Source organism: Melanaphis sacchari, unplaced genomic scaffold, assembly GCF_002803265.2.
Source record: "Melanaphis sacchari strain LSU unplaced genomic scaffold, SCAv2.0 Contig247_pilon_pilon, whole genome shotgun sequence".
Classification (NCBI taxonomy): Eukaryota; Metazoa; Arthropoda; class Insecta; order Hemiptera; family Aphididae; genus Melanaphis; species Melanaphis sacchari.
In genome coordinates, this window is record NW_020271122.1 from 123171 (window position 1) to 141356 (window position 18186).

At 25.1% G+C, this 18186-nt stretch overlaps 1 protein-coding gene and 2 non-coding genes across 3 annotated transcripts in view; all 3 read right to left on the reverse strand.

The window, feature by feature from the left end:
- Window positions 1–618: 618 nt before the first annotated feature.
- Window positions 619–18186, reverse strand: part of LOC112594913 — a 58321-nt gene continuing 40753 nt past the window's right edge. The window contains exons 2-8 of the mRNA XM_025339930.1: window positions 9574–9675; window positions 8933–9036; window positions 8712–8869; window positions 6264–6494; window positions 5506–5653; window positions 3443–3587; window positions 619–1663 (exon numbers count right to left, since the gene is read on the reverse strand). Coding sequence (XP_025195715.1) covers window positions 1407–1663; window positions 3443–3587; window positions 5506–5653; window positions 6264–6494; window positions 8712–8869; window positions 8933–9036; window positions 9574–9675 — 1145 coding nt within the window. The 3' untranslated portion in view covers window positions 619–1406. The remainder of the gene's footprint in view (window positions 1664–3442; window positions 3588–5505; window positions 5654–6263; window positions 6495–8711; window positions 8870–8932; window positions 9037–9573; window positions 9676–18186) is intronic.
- Trnah-gug lies at window positions 11125–11196 on the reverse strand. Its single transcript has one exon. It is a non-coding gene; the product is annotated as a tRNA-His (tRNA).
- Trnah-gug lies at window positions 14648–14719 on the reverse strand. Its single transcript has one exon. It is a non-coding gene; the product is annotated as a tRNA-His (tRNA).

The following is an 18186-nucleotide window of genomic DNA, read 5'->3' on the forward strand; positions in this document are numbered from 1 at the left end:
AATGATGGTTAATGAATGTGTTAACAAAAATTTTCATCTACAAGTTTATAAGAACACAATTTATTTTATGAGCAAATCATATAATAAATAATTATAAAGCAAAATAAACATTATTTAAATGATTAAAAACTAAATACCAAAACAACGACCGTTTGTGCCGATTATTTATTAAGTCTATTCTAAATAATATTTTAAGCTCATGATGATTATATTCATAATCAAGGCTATTGGCTAGGATAAAATAGCATTTTGCACTTTTTTTTAGTTATGATCTGAAAGGCATGGCATTCAAAGTGTATAATCAGGTTTATAAATCAGAGTTTATAAAATTGTAAATTTTATTTCATATTTTTTTGACTTTTTTAATTTTAAAGGCATTTTTTATGTTTTCATTAAAGCTCAGTTAATTTTTTTGTTTTATTTTATATTTACATACATAAAAACTTTTTTTTATTTTATTTGGTGGATTCAGGATTTATTTTTTAAATTTTACGGCCTAATTAAAATATATTCTTAATTTATATTTATATTTGAAAAACTTAAATTAATTAATTAATTTTTGTATACAATAGAACATAAATATAGTGTAGTAAATATATAATTTTTTTATTTTGGGAGAGTGAGTTTTTTATTTAAAAAAATATTAGATGTTGTTTTATTAGGTTATCGTTATTTTTTTTATTTTTATTAAAAAGCCTTTTTCATCATCAACATAACCGTTCAAATATAACTAATTAGAAGAGTAAAGTTTAATAATATAATAAGTTGTATAATTATTATGTAACTATATAATATATAATGGTTTTTCAAAACACCATGTTATGAATTTATTTCGAAAACGTATTATTTTACGATTGTTTGATGATATCGGAAGCATTCTGAGAAATTTTCAATGATAATGGGCTGAGGTGCAATAATTTATAGTTAGTAAGTCTGCGGTTGAAGTATGTTGTGTTTAAACGGAAGATTGATGACGGACATGCTACGTCATATTTCTATTAGGATATATACAATTTAAAATATTTTATGAATATTTAAAGAAAGAACATAATCTAGTTTTCTCGGAGTAGAGGAGATTCTTAAAAATTCCACAAATTCTCACCCACACAAGCTTACTGGGCGGGGCGGGAAATAAATAAATAATAAAAAAAAAAAAAAATGTAAGTACACAAAAATGTTGTTGTCCTTTGAATAGGCTTCAAACGGTTATTGTTTTGAGCGCGGTAATAGAGGCGATGTTGTATATAATATTATGTTTAGTATAAATATCATATGACTTATAATAATAATAATAATAATTATAGATAAAATAAAATATATAATATAAATCACGAAAAAAAGAAAAGAAAAGTTAATAAGGTTAGAGCGGTTAGTTGTGTGTGACGGCGGGCGGACGGGCTGGTTCTTCAGACGTCCATCATCGCGCCGCGCGCGATGGCCACCAACAGCAAGGCCACCGTGGCCACGGCGTAGTGCGACATCAGAGTGCGGCCGGCGTTGGTCTCCAGCAGCGTGTACTTGAGCTCCTCGCGGATTTCCTCGGTGTCCACGCCCATGTGGTTGGTGCCGTCGGCGTTCCGGGCGCCGCCCTTGGGCCTCACGTCCAGCGAGTTGGAGTTGGTCTGGTTCCGTTCGTCCGCGGTCGTGTCGATTTCCAATTTCACTGCGAAAAGGACGGACGACGTATTATTTGATCGTGAAATCGTAAACACAATTATTATTAGCATGTAACGTATTTCGGCTGTAGACGATAACATAATGCACTGAACCGTAAACGGCACGGACCATATTATATTATTATAAACTAATATAAAATATTTAAAATATTTTCGAAATATTTGACATGGTTTTATTGGACTTAATTTTACAAACAATTTATTTGGCTGGTGACGTTCTCTATTCTACTACCACGGTGCTTTCTGTGTGGACCGTGTAGTCATCAGAATTTTATTTTTGTTCACTCTATTTACTTATATGGTTTGGCCATGACGATTTCTCAAGTCACAAATACCATACATTATTAAATCTCGTGGTGAACTTGTTAAGTATTTTCAACTTGTTGATATAAATGATATAATAATATAATAAAACACATTATTACCGAATACTTGACATATTACACGGAATACGATGATAGTAAATAACACCTTTATGCGACCAATTCGACTTTAAAAATTCAACGCTTATTATAAAACCAAAAGAGAATAACATATTGGAGAAAATAAGATTTTCATTTTTAAATATATTTTTTATTATACGTCATTCAAAGTTACAAAAGTCTCTTTTTTTTAATATAATATTTTATTGTGTACATATTTTGAAAAACAAACATGTAATTAACTCTATAATATATTTTAAATTAATTTTAAAAATTGTGTTTATTACAAAAACAGGTTCAGGTTAGATCTATAAAATCTTGATGAATTTATATAGTGAATAATATAAATGTACTATTACAATATTTTAACGATTAAAAATATAAGTAATATAATTAAACACAATGTTTTTTTACAAAAATTGAATCAACCGATTGTAAATTGTAATATTAATAGTAAAATAAATTATTTTAATAAAAATATGAAAAATATATATATATCATCAAATATACTTAATAATTTAAGCTAACTGACAGAATCAGTTTAGTTTTTGCTCAGAATTGTTTTACAATGATTTATCGACGAATTCAAATTTAACACATACATTGAACAGTGATGAGGAATACTAGACACTTACTATACATCAAAGCGATTTTCTACTTTTCCTCCTTTTTTTTATCTTATAATTATGTGCTATAAAATGTTTTGTTTATTAACAATCCTTTTTTATTATTATTTGCTGTAATCGTACCTAATTGGAGTGACGTTTTTAGTTGTTAAAGACATCAGTAAACGCGTTAATTTTAAGGGGCGATGTATAGGCAATTTTATCGTTCAATGCTTACATGTCTTGTATTAAAAGTATAGTCTACTCAGTGAAAAAACTAAATTAAAATATTAAAAATTTAAATATGAACTGATACTTATAACGGTTCTGATATTACACAGTAGGTAGTCATAAATGTTGTTAATATTTAATTTTTATCATTTAAATTTAAAATATTGAAAGCAAGATTTTTTTTCATTTTCTGATTATTATATTTATAACCATCGAAGAAATTAATTATTTATCTTATTTATTTCAATTATTCCAGCAGAATTAGAAAATTATAATATTTTAATTTTCTTAATATCATCTGATATTAAGTATAAATTGATAATCAAATAAATTCATGGTACACCAAGGATGCGAATAAATGTTAAATACCTATTAATTGTTATTATTTAATGTTTCTTTTTATTATCAAAACGTTTTAAATTTTATACATGATACTTAATAATAAAATATTTACTCGACTTTTCTGCTATGGATTACGGGCTAATGAACATAAATATGTTATTTTTACCTTTTTCTCGGGCCATTTCACTCTTGTAATCGACTTTAATGAAAGTGGTCATAGATACTTCAAACACCTTATTTGGGTCTGGTGGAATACCACTAATTTCTCGCTTCTTTCTTCCGAAGCCCACTTTACCGTTGCTGCAATCCACCTAAAACCAATGTTTTATATAAAATAAATGCTGGGCAAAATAGGTCATAAAAGCATATTCTTATAAATAATAAAAATAATTTTATATTTTTTACGAATAAAATAATATTGTATTAATTATAATATTATTAAGACTTATGAGTTATATGAGTTTATAATTTAAATATAATATATATATATATATATGATCGATTTGACCGACGAGTAACAGACGAAGACTGAATATAAGTTTTTACAAAATTGTCATAACTTAAAATAAATTAAAAATACAATTTACGTTTTCCTAAACAAATGGGCTAAGCAATTTAATATTAAAAATATAAAGTCTTTAGATTAAATAAAATATAAAACCATGCGTATTTCTCAACCATTTTAAACGGTTTTTGAATCAATTTATGTTAATTTTTCCTTTAGTCTTTTAATTAAATATTTTGTAGTATCAAAAATAAATTAGAAAAACTCGTTTTACTTCTTTACAGACGCAATTGAGTATAACGAATCATTCGTCTACTGAATTGTCCGAGACAAAAAAAAATATTCCAGTATTTTAAAGATAGTTTGTAAGTTTAAGATTTATTTTGATGGTAGAAAACAGAATCAGTAAGTATAAAATAATACAAGTATCTTTAGATTTGTCAAAATGTATTAAAACAGTGTATTATTATTTTACATTTTATTTGATTGTAAAATAATGAGATAAAATAATAGAAGAACATGTTCTAATTTAGAGTAGACTCCTAATATATTTTTAAATACTAACGAGATAAAATATTATGCGAATTGATAAATTACATTTGTTGTAACTTTATTTGTGTACCTTACTAAAGTCTAATGACATAAGTACATGCGTTTTACTGTTTATTCGCACTTCGTAGATCGTGATTTGTTTTTAATGAGATATCTGTTTAACAAACTGTAATGTCATTAGTGTTCTAATGAAATATTTACAAGTAATGTAAATTACAATTTTTATTTATTTTGAATATAACATTTTATTCAATTAATGTCTGTGTAGTTAGTACTTAAATATTATCATTAAATGTATTTACCTACGACGCAGTACGCATTTATTAATGTAATACCATTGAGTATATACTCAATGGTAATACGGAAGCTCGAGTGGGTAGCGCCAGTCAGATAAATTCGGAAATATTACAAAACTAAGAAAACATTTATATTTTTTACTTACTGTTTTTATCATTAATTCATCGAGTAGAAATAGAATTCATCTCTTTAATATTTAGCTCTAAATGTAAATAATTAGTAAAATATATAGTTGTAAATATTTCTTGATTTTTTCAGGAATGTAATTCTCATATCTATAAATATTTTTATTCATATTTTGACTAAATAAGAAAGAAAATTAAATTAAATTTAAAATTGTATCTCATAAAAAATATCTTTTGGTTTTTTTTAATTTATTTATTTAACATTAGTTTTAATACTATTATTATTTATTAGTAAATTATCGTTAGAAATTGAAACCTACCGATTTTTAACCAAATGTTCGTTAAAATTTATGAGTATACTATAATGTACAGTAAAAAAACCGTTTATATTTTTACATTTTTTAAATGTCTGTTGGCTCATAAAACTGTGTTAAACGATTAAATTAAATTTTGTTTAATAATACAAGTATGGACGACAAAAACACAATTATCTTTTTAAAATGATATTTATTTAACGTCTGAACAACATACTGGTGTATGATGTATAGGAGTTAAATGTGGTGTGCACTTCATTATTTTTATATAAACATATAGACACAATATTAAAGTCATCGTCGTTTGTCTGTTGTGTTCATTAAAACAAGATGCGTCATATAATGTAATTATTTAATTTATATATGTATAAATGTTGTATATTATAATAGTATGTATACACAATATACATTAATAAAGTGTAATGAAGGTACTAACCCCTCTGCACTTGTCTAAACAGACGTTAACGGTTCCTTTGAACTGCACGTATGTTGACTCGGGGAACTTGAACGCCCTGAATTTAGCGGTCAAGAAATCGCCGTCCACCGTATTAAAATTTTCAAACAAATATGGATCCACTGAACAGCTATGAGTAAAAAAAAATGTATTTATATATTAGTATATAATTTAAAAATATGCAGATCGATCGAAGACGCTGTATTCAACTCTTACAATATCATATATTATAAATATTACGAGTACACAAAATAACATATTTTTATTTTTTATAAATATTTGGTATAATTATTACATTTACTGGACTTGATATATTTTGTAACTTGTATCGGTGGTATATTTTAATATCACATCTTTAAAATTTCAAATTTTTAAGTACCAACAAATAATTTAAATTTGATATTTTTACTTTAGTATAGTGAAACAAATAATTAGAACGCACAAAATAGAAATTTATTGTTTAAATGAATTATTATGTCTTGTAAATCAGGGTTGATAAAATATGAAATAAATAATTTAGCTTAGGATCTATTCGAAAATGAAAAATAAAAAAACGATTTTCTATCTAAACGATTACTTTAAATTGTTTAACTTGTATTTATTTTTCAAAACTACAATTATAATCACAATTTTCCGTAAGTGTGTTTCCATACTAAAAATTTAGAGGTTTAACTGATTTTAAAATTTGCCATTATTTGTAGTTTCATACTGACGTATTTTCCAAATTGATGTCTACTTACCCATTGAATATGATAGTTTCTTCTTGCGCTTTGGTGTCCGTCACTTGCATGTAACTTACCAACAATCCATAAATTGGGGCACTATCTTTGTCCAGATATATTTCCATTTGCAACGGAGTACCCGGGTTAACGTTGAGTTCACCGTTCACGATACTACCGCCCTGGCGTACGCCCACCTTAAGCATGGGAATCGGCGCGTTTTCCGTCAACGAAGTAGTTATCTCCAAGTCCCTGTAATGCAGTTGGCCATAAAATATATTATATACGATACCCGGTAAATTAATCGTAATGAATAATGAATATCGATTGCCGGTTATTATTAAAACCGATATACATCGAAATAGCACTGTATTTTATGTTTAATTTTTCCCGGCGAAATTGCAGGTTATACAACCAGTATAATATACATTATACACACAAATATTTATATGTATTATTTAAGTCTATAATATAATAATGGCTATGCGCCTATGTATCTATACATTATATACTCTTAGAAAATTATAGTAATAATTGTTCGAATTTCCGTAACAGCAAACATAAAACAATTTAAGAACCATATTTTCAATAAAATATCTAATTTTTATATGAATTAAATTTGACAACTTATCAAAAGACTTAAAAATATATTTTAATTTGCTTTCGAACTTTAATGATAATAACATTGATTCATGTAATTAAAAATTTTGAATTCATAATAATATTATAGTAATTATTATTACAATAAAATACTAAAATATGGGATTATATAATAGCGTATAATATTAGATTATTGGTATAAATAATCTGTTTTATTCAAATAACTTCAGATTTTAATGAAATATTCAGATTTTCAGTAATAAGTTCCAAATCATATTTTAGAAGGTTATTATCATACTTATATTTTATAAAGTTTTCAATTTTTTTATGGTATAGTTACATCTATTTTAAAATAAAAAATTGTAAATTAAATTGACAATTTATTAATTACTTCTCTCTCACCGTCATCCCATAGAAATATTAATGGATAATTACTGTGGTTATATTATAATTTAAACTTTTATAATTTATTTTGTTTAATAATACATAATATTAATACACTCGATGAAATCGAAAACGAGTTGCTGTAGACAACTGTGCTACCATTTAATATTGCAAGAGGAGAATAAAGATCAAACAGGTATGGTCGGAATTGCAGCTTATATAGGTATAGTAATAGTTATTATACCTATTGGCAATTAGAGTATTACCTACATAATTTACTTTGATTTTTACCGCATATCAAATACGATACATACAATAATAAAATAAATAAATATATATTATTTTTATATTATTAACGATCCACAATGTCCAGTGGTGGGCATATATGTATGGGGAGTATAGATACTTCCAAATAACCATATAAAAATCTTTGGTTATATATCAAACATTCACGATATTTTTTAAAACACCGTGGGTCAATAAAGTAGGTATCTATTCTTGTATACTCCTAAAAATGATACTGCTACTTTTATAGCTAATCTTTTTTTTTATTTTCATGTGATTAAATATTATCTTTAGTCATTAGTCAATCATTACAAATTTATTAGTAGGTATAAGGATAGTTTTCATAACTTTTTAAAATAACTTACTCGCCTAGCTCCCTAGTCTATAGGTAACCACATTATACGCTTCGAGAATAATATAATAACATGCTCGATTGACTATACTCTATAGTCTATACAATATATTAACGTAATAATAGATATGAACAAATAAATTACACACGTCAGCGGGCACGTGCGATCGTATATAGTAAATCATCGAAGTCTATCGTTTAAATTGTATTGCTTTGTAATTCATTAGTTATTAATTTTATTGTCGATTTAGAAACTTTATTTAGTTGTATCTCAGACAACTGAATATTTTGAAAATATTTTTGAAACTGGCTACATCTATACTGAAAACAGATAACAATAAGTTATAAGCAATATATTAGTATACCAACAGCTACTCTTATTATATTATATTCATTAAATTTCAGGTCGGGTGAGATCAAGTCTCGGGTAACGTAATCGTAAACTAACTGTACCGAAAAAAGGGAAAAATAAACAATATTGTGATATAAAATTTGAAGACTATTACTATAGATCTTTATCTAGTTAATTTTTAATAAAATAATTCTTTGTAAAGTAACAATCATATTGATAATAAATATTAGTAAAAGTAAATCAAGATAGGTAAAAAATGGTCAATACCGAAGAGTGAAGATTGTCTATGTTTTGCATCAAAGCCGCGAACTATAACGATTGTATCTACATTTATTATTAATTATTATACGTTCCATCTAATAATTAATATTTTAAAAATTAATCAAAGTATTAATATACATAAGTATAATCTATGGTATTTTTTAATTTGTCAATAATTTAAAGATTTCAATTGAATCCTGAACTTGTACGCATGCACACACAACAATAAACTTACTCTGGCTCTTGAAATCCGGCTGGTAGCACGTTTCTCTTGGCCACTGTGTGATTTTTATTTCCGGAAAACCAACACTTTACATTTATGAAAGATTTGTATTCATAGTTGTTGCTACCGTCTTTCTCTATGACTATCTGATGATAGTACGTAACTGTACCCTGAAAAGTCAAGTTTTCCGTGTAGAATATTTAAAAAATTTAAGAAATGTTCCTATCTCTTACAGTTCCTTGATTGGTCACTTTCGTTAGTCCGCATTTGAACACATCTCGTAGAGACAATTTAAACTGAATGAGGTTTTTTTCGAAAACTGGTTGGCAAGCAAGCTCTGATTATGATAAAAAAATAATTGGAAAATAAAGTTTAAAAAATTGTATAAAAAGTATTTATTATATACACTGTATTTTAATGGCTTGTCACAAAAGGTAGACCAAATTTTCATTTTTTTTTTTTTTTTGCTTATTCTTAAAGAACGTTAATTTTGTATTAAAAAATACTATCGTAATATGAATCTATAATAATGAGTTGCTGTATAATGTACAGTGTGCAATGTGCATTAACCGCGCATGTTCCATCAACATATTTATATACATGAGCGATCTATACTGTCCACAAAAAAAAAAAAAAAAAAATGCAACTCATCAACAAGATTTAAATAATATATATTAAAATGTATAATTAATAATACATTTATCATCTTTTTGAAGATTAAATAAAAATGATAATAATTATTGTTATTATTATTATTATAATTATAACTTTTTTTTTATTAGCTTTATTAAATATTGTACATTGTATTAAGACTAAAGTACCTAACATTAATTCAACTTTTATTATTTTTAATAGGTTAAAAATATTATATTACCTGGATAAAATTTCATTTGGTTCAAATAAATGCTTTTAATATCATCAGTTTTCTTAACATCGACGGTCATGTATTCATCGTCACAATTCACTTTATATTGAACTGAAACAAAAAAATTAATTATTTTTAATAAAATGTTTTCATTAGTTTTGAAAAATAAAAAAAAAAATTCATCAAAGTATACTATAAAACATATTTAAATATTATAGAAAATAATTTAATACATTTTCATACATATTATTAAATATCGATTATAAATGTATCATTTAACTTAACATTGCAAATTATAACTATATTAATATAATTACTAAACTGCAAATGTATTTTAAAATACCTGTTTAAAATTACAAAATTCATAATGTATAATAGTTTTATTGTTAATAAGTTAATGGTAATTTTTTATAGTAAAAATAGACTATATACATTTAATAACATACCAAATTTGAATAAGTAAACATGTAGTAAATTTCAATATTATAATGAAGTGACCTACTGTTTTACTTGATAGTGTAAGCATTATCAGTTAACAGTGTTTCTAATGAGTTTTTGCAATTTTTAAATTTTAAATATTACAATTTAAAATTTTTTATAACTCATTTAGATAAAACAGATACTTAATAAATAAAAATGTTTTTACGTTAAAATTTTTATAGTAGGCCAAATTAGAATTATATTAAATTTTAAATATTACCAAAATTAATTTGCTAAACACAAATTTGCCAAGTTGGACGAATTAATGTTTGTAAGATGGAAACAATATGCAGTTGTGACGTACTTCTATAATATTTAGATGAGTAATTTAAAAATTGTGTATTATTCAACTATTTCAACTACGTATATATTCAGGAGTCAATTTGATTATACTCAAATTGTTATTTTATTTTTTTGAGTCAATATTATAATAATAATATAAATTTAAATTTAAAATATATTAAATGATAAAATTTAAAAATGTGTGTGTAACAACAAATGTTTTATTTCAATATAGAAGTCTTATTGAGTTCTATTATAAATTATAATATTTTAATCTATAATAACAAATTAACTTGATTCATAAAATTATTATTTATTTATAATATAAATTGAGATAATTAAATTCATCACGCACGATTTGGACGATATTTATACTTGTAGTTTTATTTTTATTATGATAATAAGTTTTTTTTTAGTAATTATTTATATACATATATTTTTTTTCCGAGCAAGTCTTAGGTAATCGTTGAAAAATAGCAATCAAAACGTTTTACATCTTATCTACGTGCTAATTGAATACAGTACCTATATAAAAAAAAAAAAATCAATTAAAGCTGTTATCGACTGTAGAAATAATTTAATATACACAATTATAAGAATGTACGAGTATTATAATAGTTTTGTGGCAGTTAACTATTTTATACGTGTACGTGAAAAACGAGCAGCGTGACTGTCGGAAAAACCGTAATGCTGCAACAATGGTATTTTGGTAGTAACGAAGCCGATGTGGCGGTGTATAATACGAGTTCAATAATAATTTCCATTTATTTTTCCGGGATTTTCTGCAAAAAGATTCTGTGCCGTGACCAGGATTCGAACCTGGGTTATTGCGGCCACAACGCAAGGTCCTAACCACTAGACGATCACGGCCGGGTGGAAATATGTCCCGTAATCGGGATATTTAAGGAGCGCGCTGTCGGCGGCATGGTGATCATTACAGTAAAATAATTTTAACGGAACGCACAAATGTACAATCATACTAGGCATATAACAACTAATAAATATTATAAGTAAATAGATATTGTTATACAGGAAGTAATGTAAATTATTAATTGTTTTAATCGACATAGAAAATATCATCATACGTTAAAAGGACATTAAAATAATCGTGATCTTCATAAATAACAGTTATAAGAAGAAATGAAAAGATAAATAGATAAACGAATAGAAAAGTTGAAGTAACAAGGCAAAGCTTTTTGAAAAAAAAAAAAAAGAAAAATTTAACTGGAATTAAACACTACCTAATTACCAATATAAAAAATTTAATAATATTGTGTCAATTTTGATTTTTATTATTATTCATTACTCATATAGGTACCTTATTACCTCTCATAAGTAGATATTACAGTTATTACTTATTAAATTATTACTTCTTACTAAGTGGAATTAATCTGCTCTTACCTATAATATCAGTAAAAATAAATAAAAACTGATAATTAATGAAGGACGATAAATTAATTATAATATCTATTTATTGGTTAGTACCAGGTATTTAAGTATCTATATTCAATAATAAATTGTTTAAATATATTTTTTTTGTGCTTGAACGTGCATTTTGTGAATAGTTATAAAATATTATAATATACTACCTACCCTAGTATAATTTATCTTATATTTATTTAATCATTAATCATAATGTATACGTACGTACTATTAATATTTACTATAAATAAAATATAGGTACGCTTACCACGAATTAGTATTTTGTCGTTTTAAGATAAATGATAAATCAATATAACACAGACAAATATTATTGTTAATAATATAAATTATGAACTATAATCTTTTTCAACTTTTAAGCTTTCGAGGAAAATTAAATTTTAATAAATTTTTATCTGAATAGGTATTTTTTTAGTAATTTGTGCTAACTTACATTCAATTTAAGACTAAATAATATAATATATCATACTCATATAACATAATATTGTATAACTGTAAGCCTATCTGTGTATACAATATTATCGTGAATTATGATTGACGGACATACACATATTATCATTAAGGGATATAGTTACAATTTGATTGATAAACTTGAAAAAGTCGATTTGAGTAAGCTTATAAGTTTTAAAAACTCACAAAAATAGATATACCTTGCAAATTTAAAATTTCTTTGATCACTTTATTGGTAACTGCAGGCTACGCCTACCTATATGGAAATAACATAGTTGATTTTATATTGTTATGCATATTATAGTATATTTAGTATATAAATATTTATTACGCTGATTTTACGAAGAAGTTAGTATAGCTTCTTATTGCTGTTTGATCACAATACAATATATTACTATATGTATATAATATATGGTAATAGTATACAGAAATAAAAAAATTATAATTCATAATAGTCGTAAGAAACCGGTATTTATCATTTATATTTATATTAAACAAGCATATATATTGTATAAGTTAAACAAATTATGCATATTTTTATAGGGTTAGGCCTAAGAATTTCAATAGATTTTGTACATTTTCAAAATTTAAATATTGCGTAGATATTATGCTTATGTACCTAGGTACAACTTAGTGATTAAAAGATTAGAATCCAATCTTCAACGATTTATCTTTGGGAATACAATCACGTATCATATTTGTCAAATAATGAGAGAATCCGTCAAATGCAATTCAATGACCGTTTTAAATAGGCCTTAACGTTGTCAAATTTATAATTATAAATTGTTCAAAATAATAAGATCAAATGAAATGATTTTTTGTTCAAAAATATCTTACAGTTTTAAAAGTGAATATAAATCATTTTTATTTTACTCAATAATTAATCTCATAAGTCATAATACATCAAAAATAAAATAATAATTTAAAAAATAAAACTCGTCATAAAATTTTAAAATAAATATAAATGAAAATGATATTATCATAAACCTGTCATTTAATAATATCATATAGGTACCTACAATATACATACATTAACGCATTTTTATCATTATTTTTTAATAGATTTATTTTTTTTTTTTTATATAAATTATTACAAACGAGTAGTAATAAATGAGGTCTATGAACTCTCAGCGCTTTTTATGCAAGCATGCACTTAAAAATGACAAAATGTGCAATTTAATATACACAGGGCGATATGCAAATTAATGCCTTGAAAACTATGTACATTATAAATGGTACAATTTAGTATACATCTTTTTAAGTGAAAAATATATATGATCTTAAATATAGGTTTACGTATATTAAAATATGATAGTCTTACCTAATAACGGCTGTTGGTAAGAACAATGCAAATTATGTACTCACTTTAACGTATATATGAATATGATAATAGTGTATTACCTATGTTATTGATCCTTGTAATGCATAAAAATATAACATGATAATAATTATAATATTTATAACAATTTATTTATATTTTATAAAAAACGCTATCTCAATTCATTGTTAAGTGAATATCATTTTTTTTTTTATATATACATAACAATTATAGCATTCCTATTTACGACACAAAGTAGGATACCGGTTACTAATTAAAAATTAACAAGGCGTATTATCTCTATTATAGGAACTCTGAACTTTTTTACAAACTCTCTTAACATATTTTAGATTCTGTAAGTGGAGCATGGAATGTTAAGGTTTTGTAATGGGTTTTTTAAGCCGCTATTTTTCAGACGGGTAGTCAGGTTTTTTTACTACCTAGTAAATCTAGCTAATCTGGATAAGATTTAAAAGCTACTGAAAATAATTGAGAAATAAATTATGGAACTAACAAAAGCAATTTCTTTAATAGTATTTTTCTAGAGACTTCAATTCTCACTGATTGTTATTATTGATATATAAATATGTATGAACTCAAAAATCAGGTATAAAGTAATATTTTACTGAGCAAAATATAAAAATTGAACTTATTTTTTAACCATGTTCAGTTTTTTCTGAAAATTTTAGTGAATTTTAATTACAATCATATGTTTAGCTCTATTATTATCACGATGGTATTGTATAGATAGGTATATGTCATATGGTATATAGTCTTTCTATAATGTACAGTATTGAAATTGTAATGAGGAAATCAAAAATAAATAATTGTAGTGTGACAAAAAAAACACACATACTTACGTATATGTGTCTACTTTTTTTAGAATTTAGAGTAATAAATAGCGATTTATAGTCAATAAAAAAATGTATTGTACGTCAGCACAATTCCACAACCATGTCTTCGGCGAAGAATGGAATACGTGAACCAATATACGTTTCCCACTGCTCAGTTACGATGATAATGTTTTATTGTTATTGTTGTTCCCACCATGAGATCTTGTGGTCCATGGTTTTTCCTTGTCGGTTTTTCGCGATTTTCTGCAAAAAGATTTTGTGCCGTGACCAGGATTCGAACCTGGGTTATTGCGGCCACAACGCAAGGTCCTAACCACTAGACGATCACGGCTCGATGGAAAACCTAAGGAAAAACTGAATAGATAATGTATGTTGTCGACTATACAATTTCCATATACATAATATACAGTACCTACGGTCGATGTCGCTGGTCAGAAGATTTCCACTAGATGCGCGCTTAGTGTCGTTGTACCGATTTCCCGTGACCTTCATAGTATTACGATATGTATAATATATAGTTAGTAGGTGTCTATACTAATATAGTATTATATTAAAGTATATTTTTATTGATGAATTAATTAGTTCCTTAAATTCTTATAAATTTCATTATTTTCCCTTAGTAATTGCAACCCATGATTCGTTTGACCGATACGGAATCTAATTCTGCAGTAGATTGAGGATACCCGATTTCAAAGAGCATTTGTATACATTTTTTTAGTATTTAAAAAATATGATTGCCCAACTAGTTTAGTAGCAGAAATCTCTGGTTAGTAATCCAGATTTTAATTATTTTATGATTAGTTGTATGTGCTCATATGATTAAATAATACCTACAAGTGTACAACTCGACATGTTAAAAATAAATAATTAAAACAGACTTGTTTTGTAAGAGTATTTCAATACGATATGTACATACACCTATATATTCCTATATAAGTACCTACTAACTACCTATTAAAAGGATATTCATGATAACATGGCATTTGATTCTTGTCTTATAATAACGAAGCATGCTTGTTGATGTTATTTTAATTGTGTTTATTTCGCTTGGAACTCGTTCTAACACGAATGATTTGTTTAAGATTGCTATCGAAGCTAAGAAAAAGATATTTGGTTCATTCCTGGGTGATGTACCAATGTGTTCGATTATCCGTAGCGTTAGTCACACACGAGAATGTCTAATTTTTAATTAAACGCAAATGGATGCCAATTGATTAAAATATTCTAGCTCATGCAGTAACATTGCTATTTCTGTAAGTGACTTTAAATTTATTTATTTATTAAATATCTATAAATAATTGTATTGGAATCATCACTTGATAGTGTTTTAATTTTGATCCAATTGATGGTCTCACTCCATTATATTAAAATTATTATTGTAATTATTGTATTAAATAGATGTTTACATATCTACCATTATTTTCTTAAACTCTTTACATTATAATATGTTTTATGATCAAAAATATTATTTATTTATTTTAAATTTTATACTTAGATTTCTAATTCAACTGTAACCTATACACGCCAGATTTCATCCATATACTTGCAAATTAATTAAATATTTTCTTATACTACACAATTTTTTAATATTCAAAAAATTTTGGTATATAATATTAGAATTTTAAAGCTTGAAAAACCAATTAATTTTTTTTTACAAATGTCTTACACATATACAGTTATTTTAAGTAAAAATTATGTATCTATATTCTATCATATAAAATTAAAGACAATTTATTCATTCTAAATACTTTAGATTTAATTTAGTAATAGTCATAGATAAGCGTAATGTACAGCTATTTTTTCTTCTGTATCGAATAGTTAATTAGGTTTTATAAAATGCTCTTATACGAAATCATGAATAACAATATCAAATTAAACAATAATAATAATAAAGTAGTTATGGACAGGATATAGTGAATAATGTTAATGGGTACTCTTCTCGTTTCGCTCAACTAGAATCAAGCCAGTAGATTTACCTATTATGTTATATTAATGATAAATAATTGAATTGAAAAAAAAAACAATTCTTACTGGTTTACCTGAAAATTGTAAATATTTTGTTAAAAAAATAGTTGTGTTTTTCTATATTTTTTTTTTTTTTGTAATTTACTTAAGTTATTTTTAAATTTCTTTCTATGTACAATTTTCAATCATATGAAAATTACAAAGTAAATATATGAAAGTTATACGAATAATAATATGATTAACTATATGTATTGTCTAGTACCAGATGCAGATTTTCCAAAAAAAAAAAAAAAATGTGAAAACAAAATATACAGCTAGTTTACATAATTTATTGGTAAATATAATATGTGTCGGTTTTAATATTGTTAAATACAAAAAAAAATTAAAAATATTGGTTTAGAATAAATATTTTTAATAGGAACTAAATTATTAAATACTTGAGTATTCCACGATATAATGTTTTATGGCACATTTTTAAATATAGTTAAATAGGTATCAAAATTAATTACCTATAATAAATAACAGCAATAATTATTCATGTTATAGTATAATACATCCGTATATAATATTTTTACATATTATTAATTATCGATCGTACCTACGTATTTATAAATAGACAATTTTTAAGACCCTAAATAAAAAATACCTACAATTCCATAATATTTATGAAAGTATCAATACGGGGTTAAGTATCGAATTTACTATAATATTTTTTTTTTTTTCAATAAAAGAAAAAGTACCAAATACGTGATCCTCTAAATTTCCATGACCAATTTACTCACCGTCATCCATTTACCTACAACAGCGTATTATAATAATTTATAATATTGAATAATACAGTTGAACGACCCAAAATCGTCAACGACGGGTTTTATGAATGAATAACAAGTCTGGATGACTAAAACCGTGGATAATTTTGGGTAAGAAGAACAGTATATTAATAAATAATAACACTTATACATAGAACGAACTACTTATGTATAATAAGCCGTTTTTGGGGATCTATGTGATCCGTTTTACTATTATTATACAACTATTTAGACAATATCAACACAATATTATAATATGTAAATAAAGAAAAAACTTATGATTGAGGGATTGTGAATATCCGGATATCCGGAGTCAATATAACAATTGATATTAAAATATAATGTCTTTTTCTATATTATAAAAATAAAAAAAAAAAATAATGATAATAATAATGCATTATTTTATCATGGTCATTGTTTTTATAAACGTGTTGTGATTTTAAAACATCGATGAGCCTGTAGAGTAAAACGTATAATAGTTATTAGTTACCTTTTACTTATTAATTTATAAGGTACATTCCTACATACTTAACGGGTAGAGAATAAATTCAAAAAACCTTTTAAACCTTAAGACAGAGTCTTAATCATAGTGCCAAGAACTTGAATTGGAAGTTTCGTGAAATTATTTCAAATATAAAGCAATGATACATATTTTTCATGATATTTATGAAAAATATGATTTTATAAAAGATTAAGTGTATGTGTTTAATGGATTAAATAATAATTTTTTGTGTGTAATATGTATAATATGTTTGGTTATATCTAGCTAAAAAAAAAACCAAATTTTTAAAATATAAAATATAATATACTAAATACTACTATAAGATGTCTCTAGATTTTTTCGAATATACCCTAAGGTACCACGAATTAAAAAAGGTGGGGAACATCTGCCTATAGTTTCAAATTTTTATTATTGGTGAAAGCATTTTCGATACAAGTTGTTAAGTACAATTTATATTTAATACCATTTTTTGCTGTTTGTAAGTTAAATTGATATGATTAAATAAAGGAGAAATGAAAGACA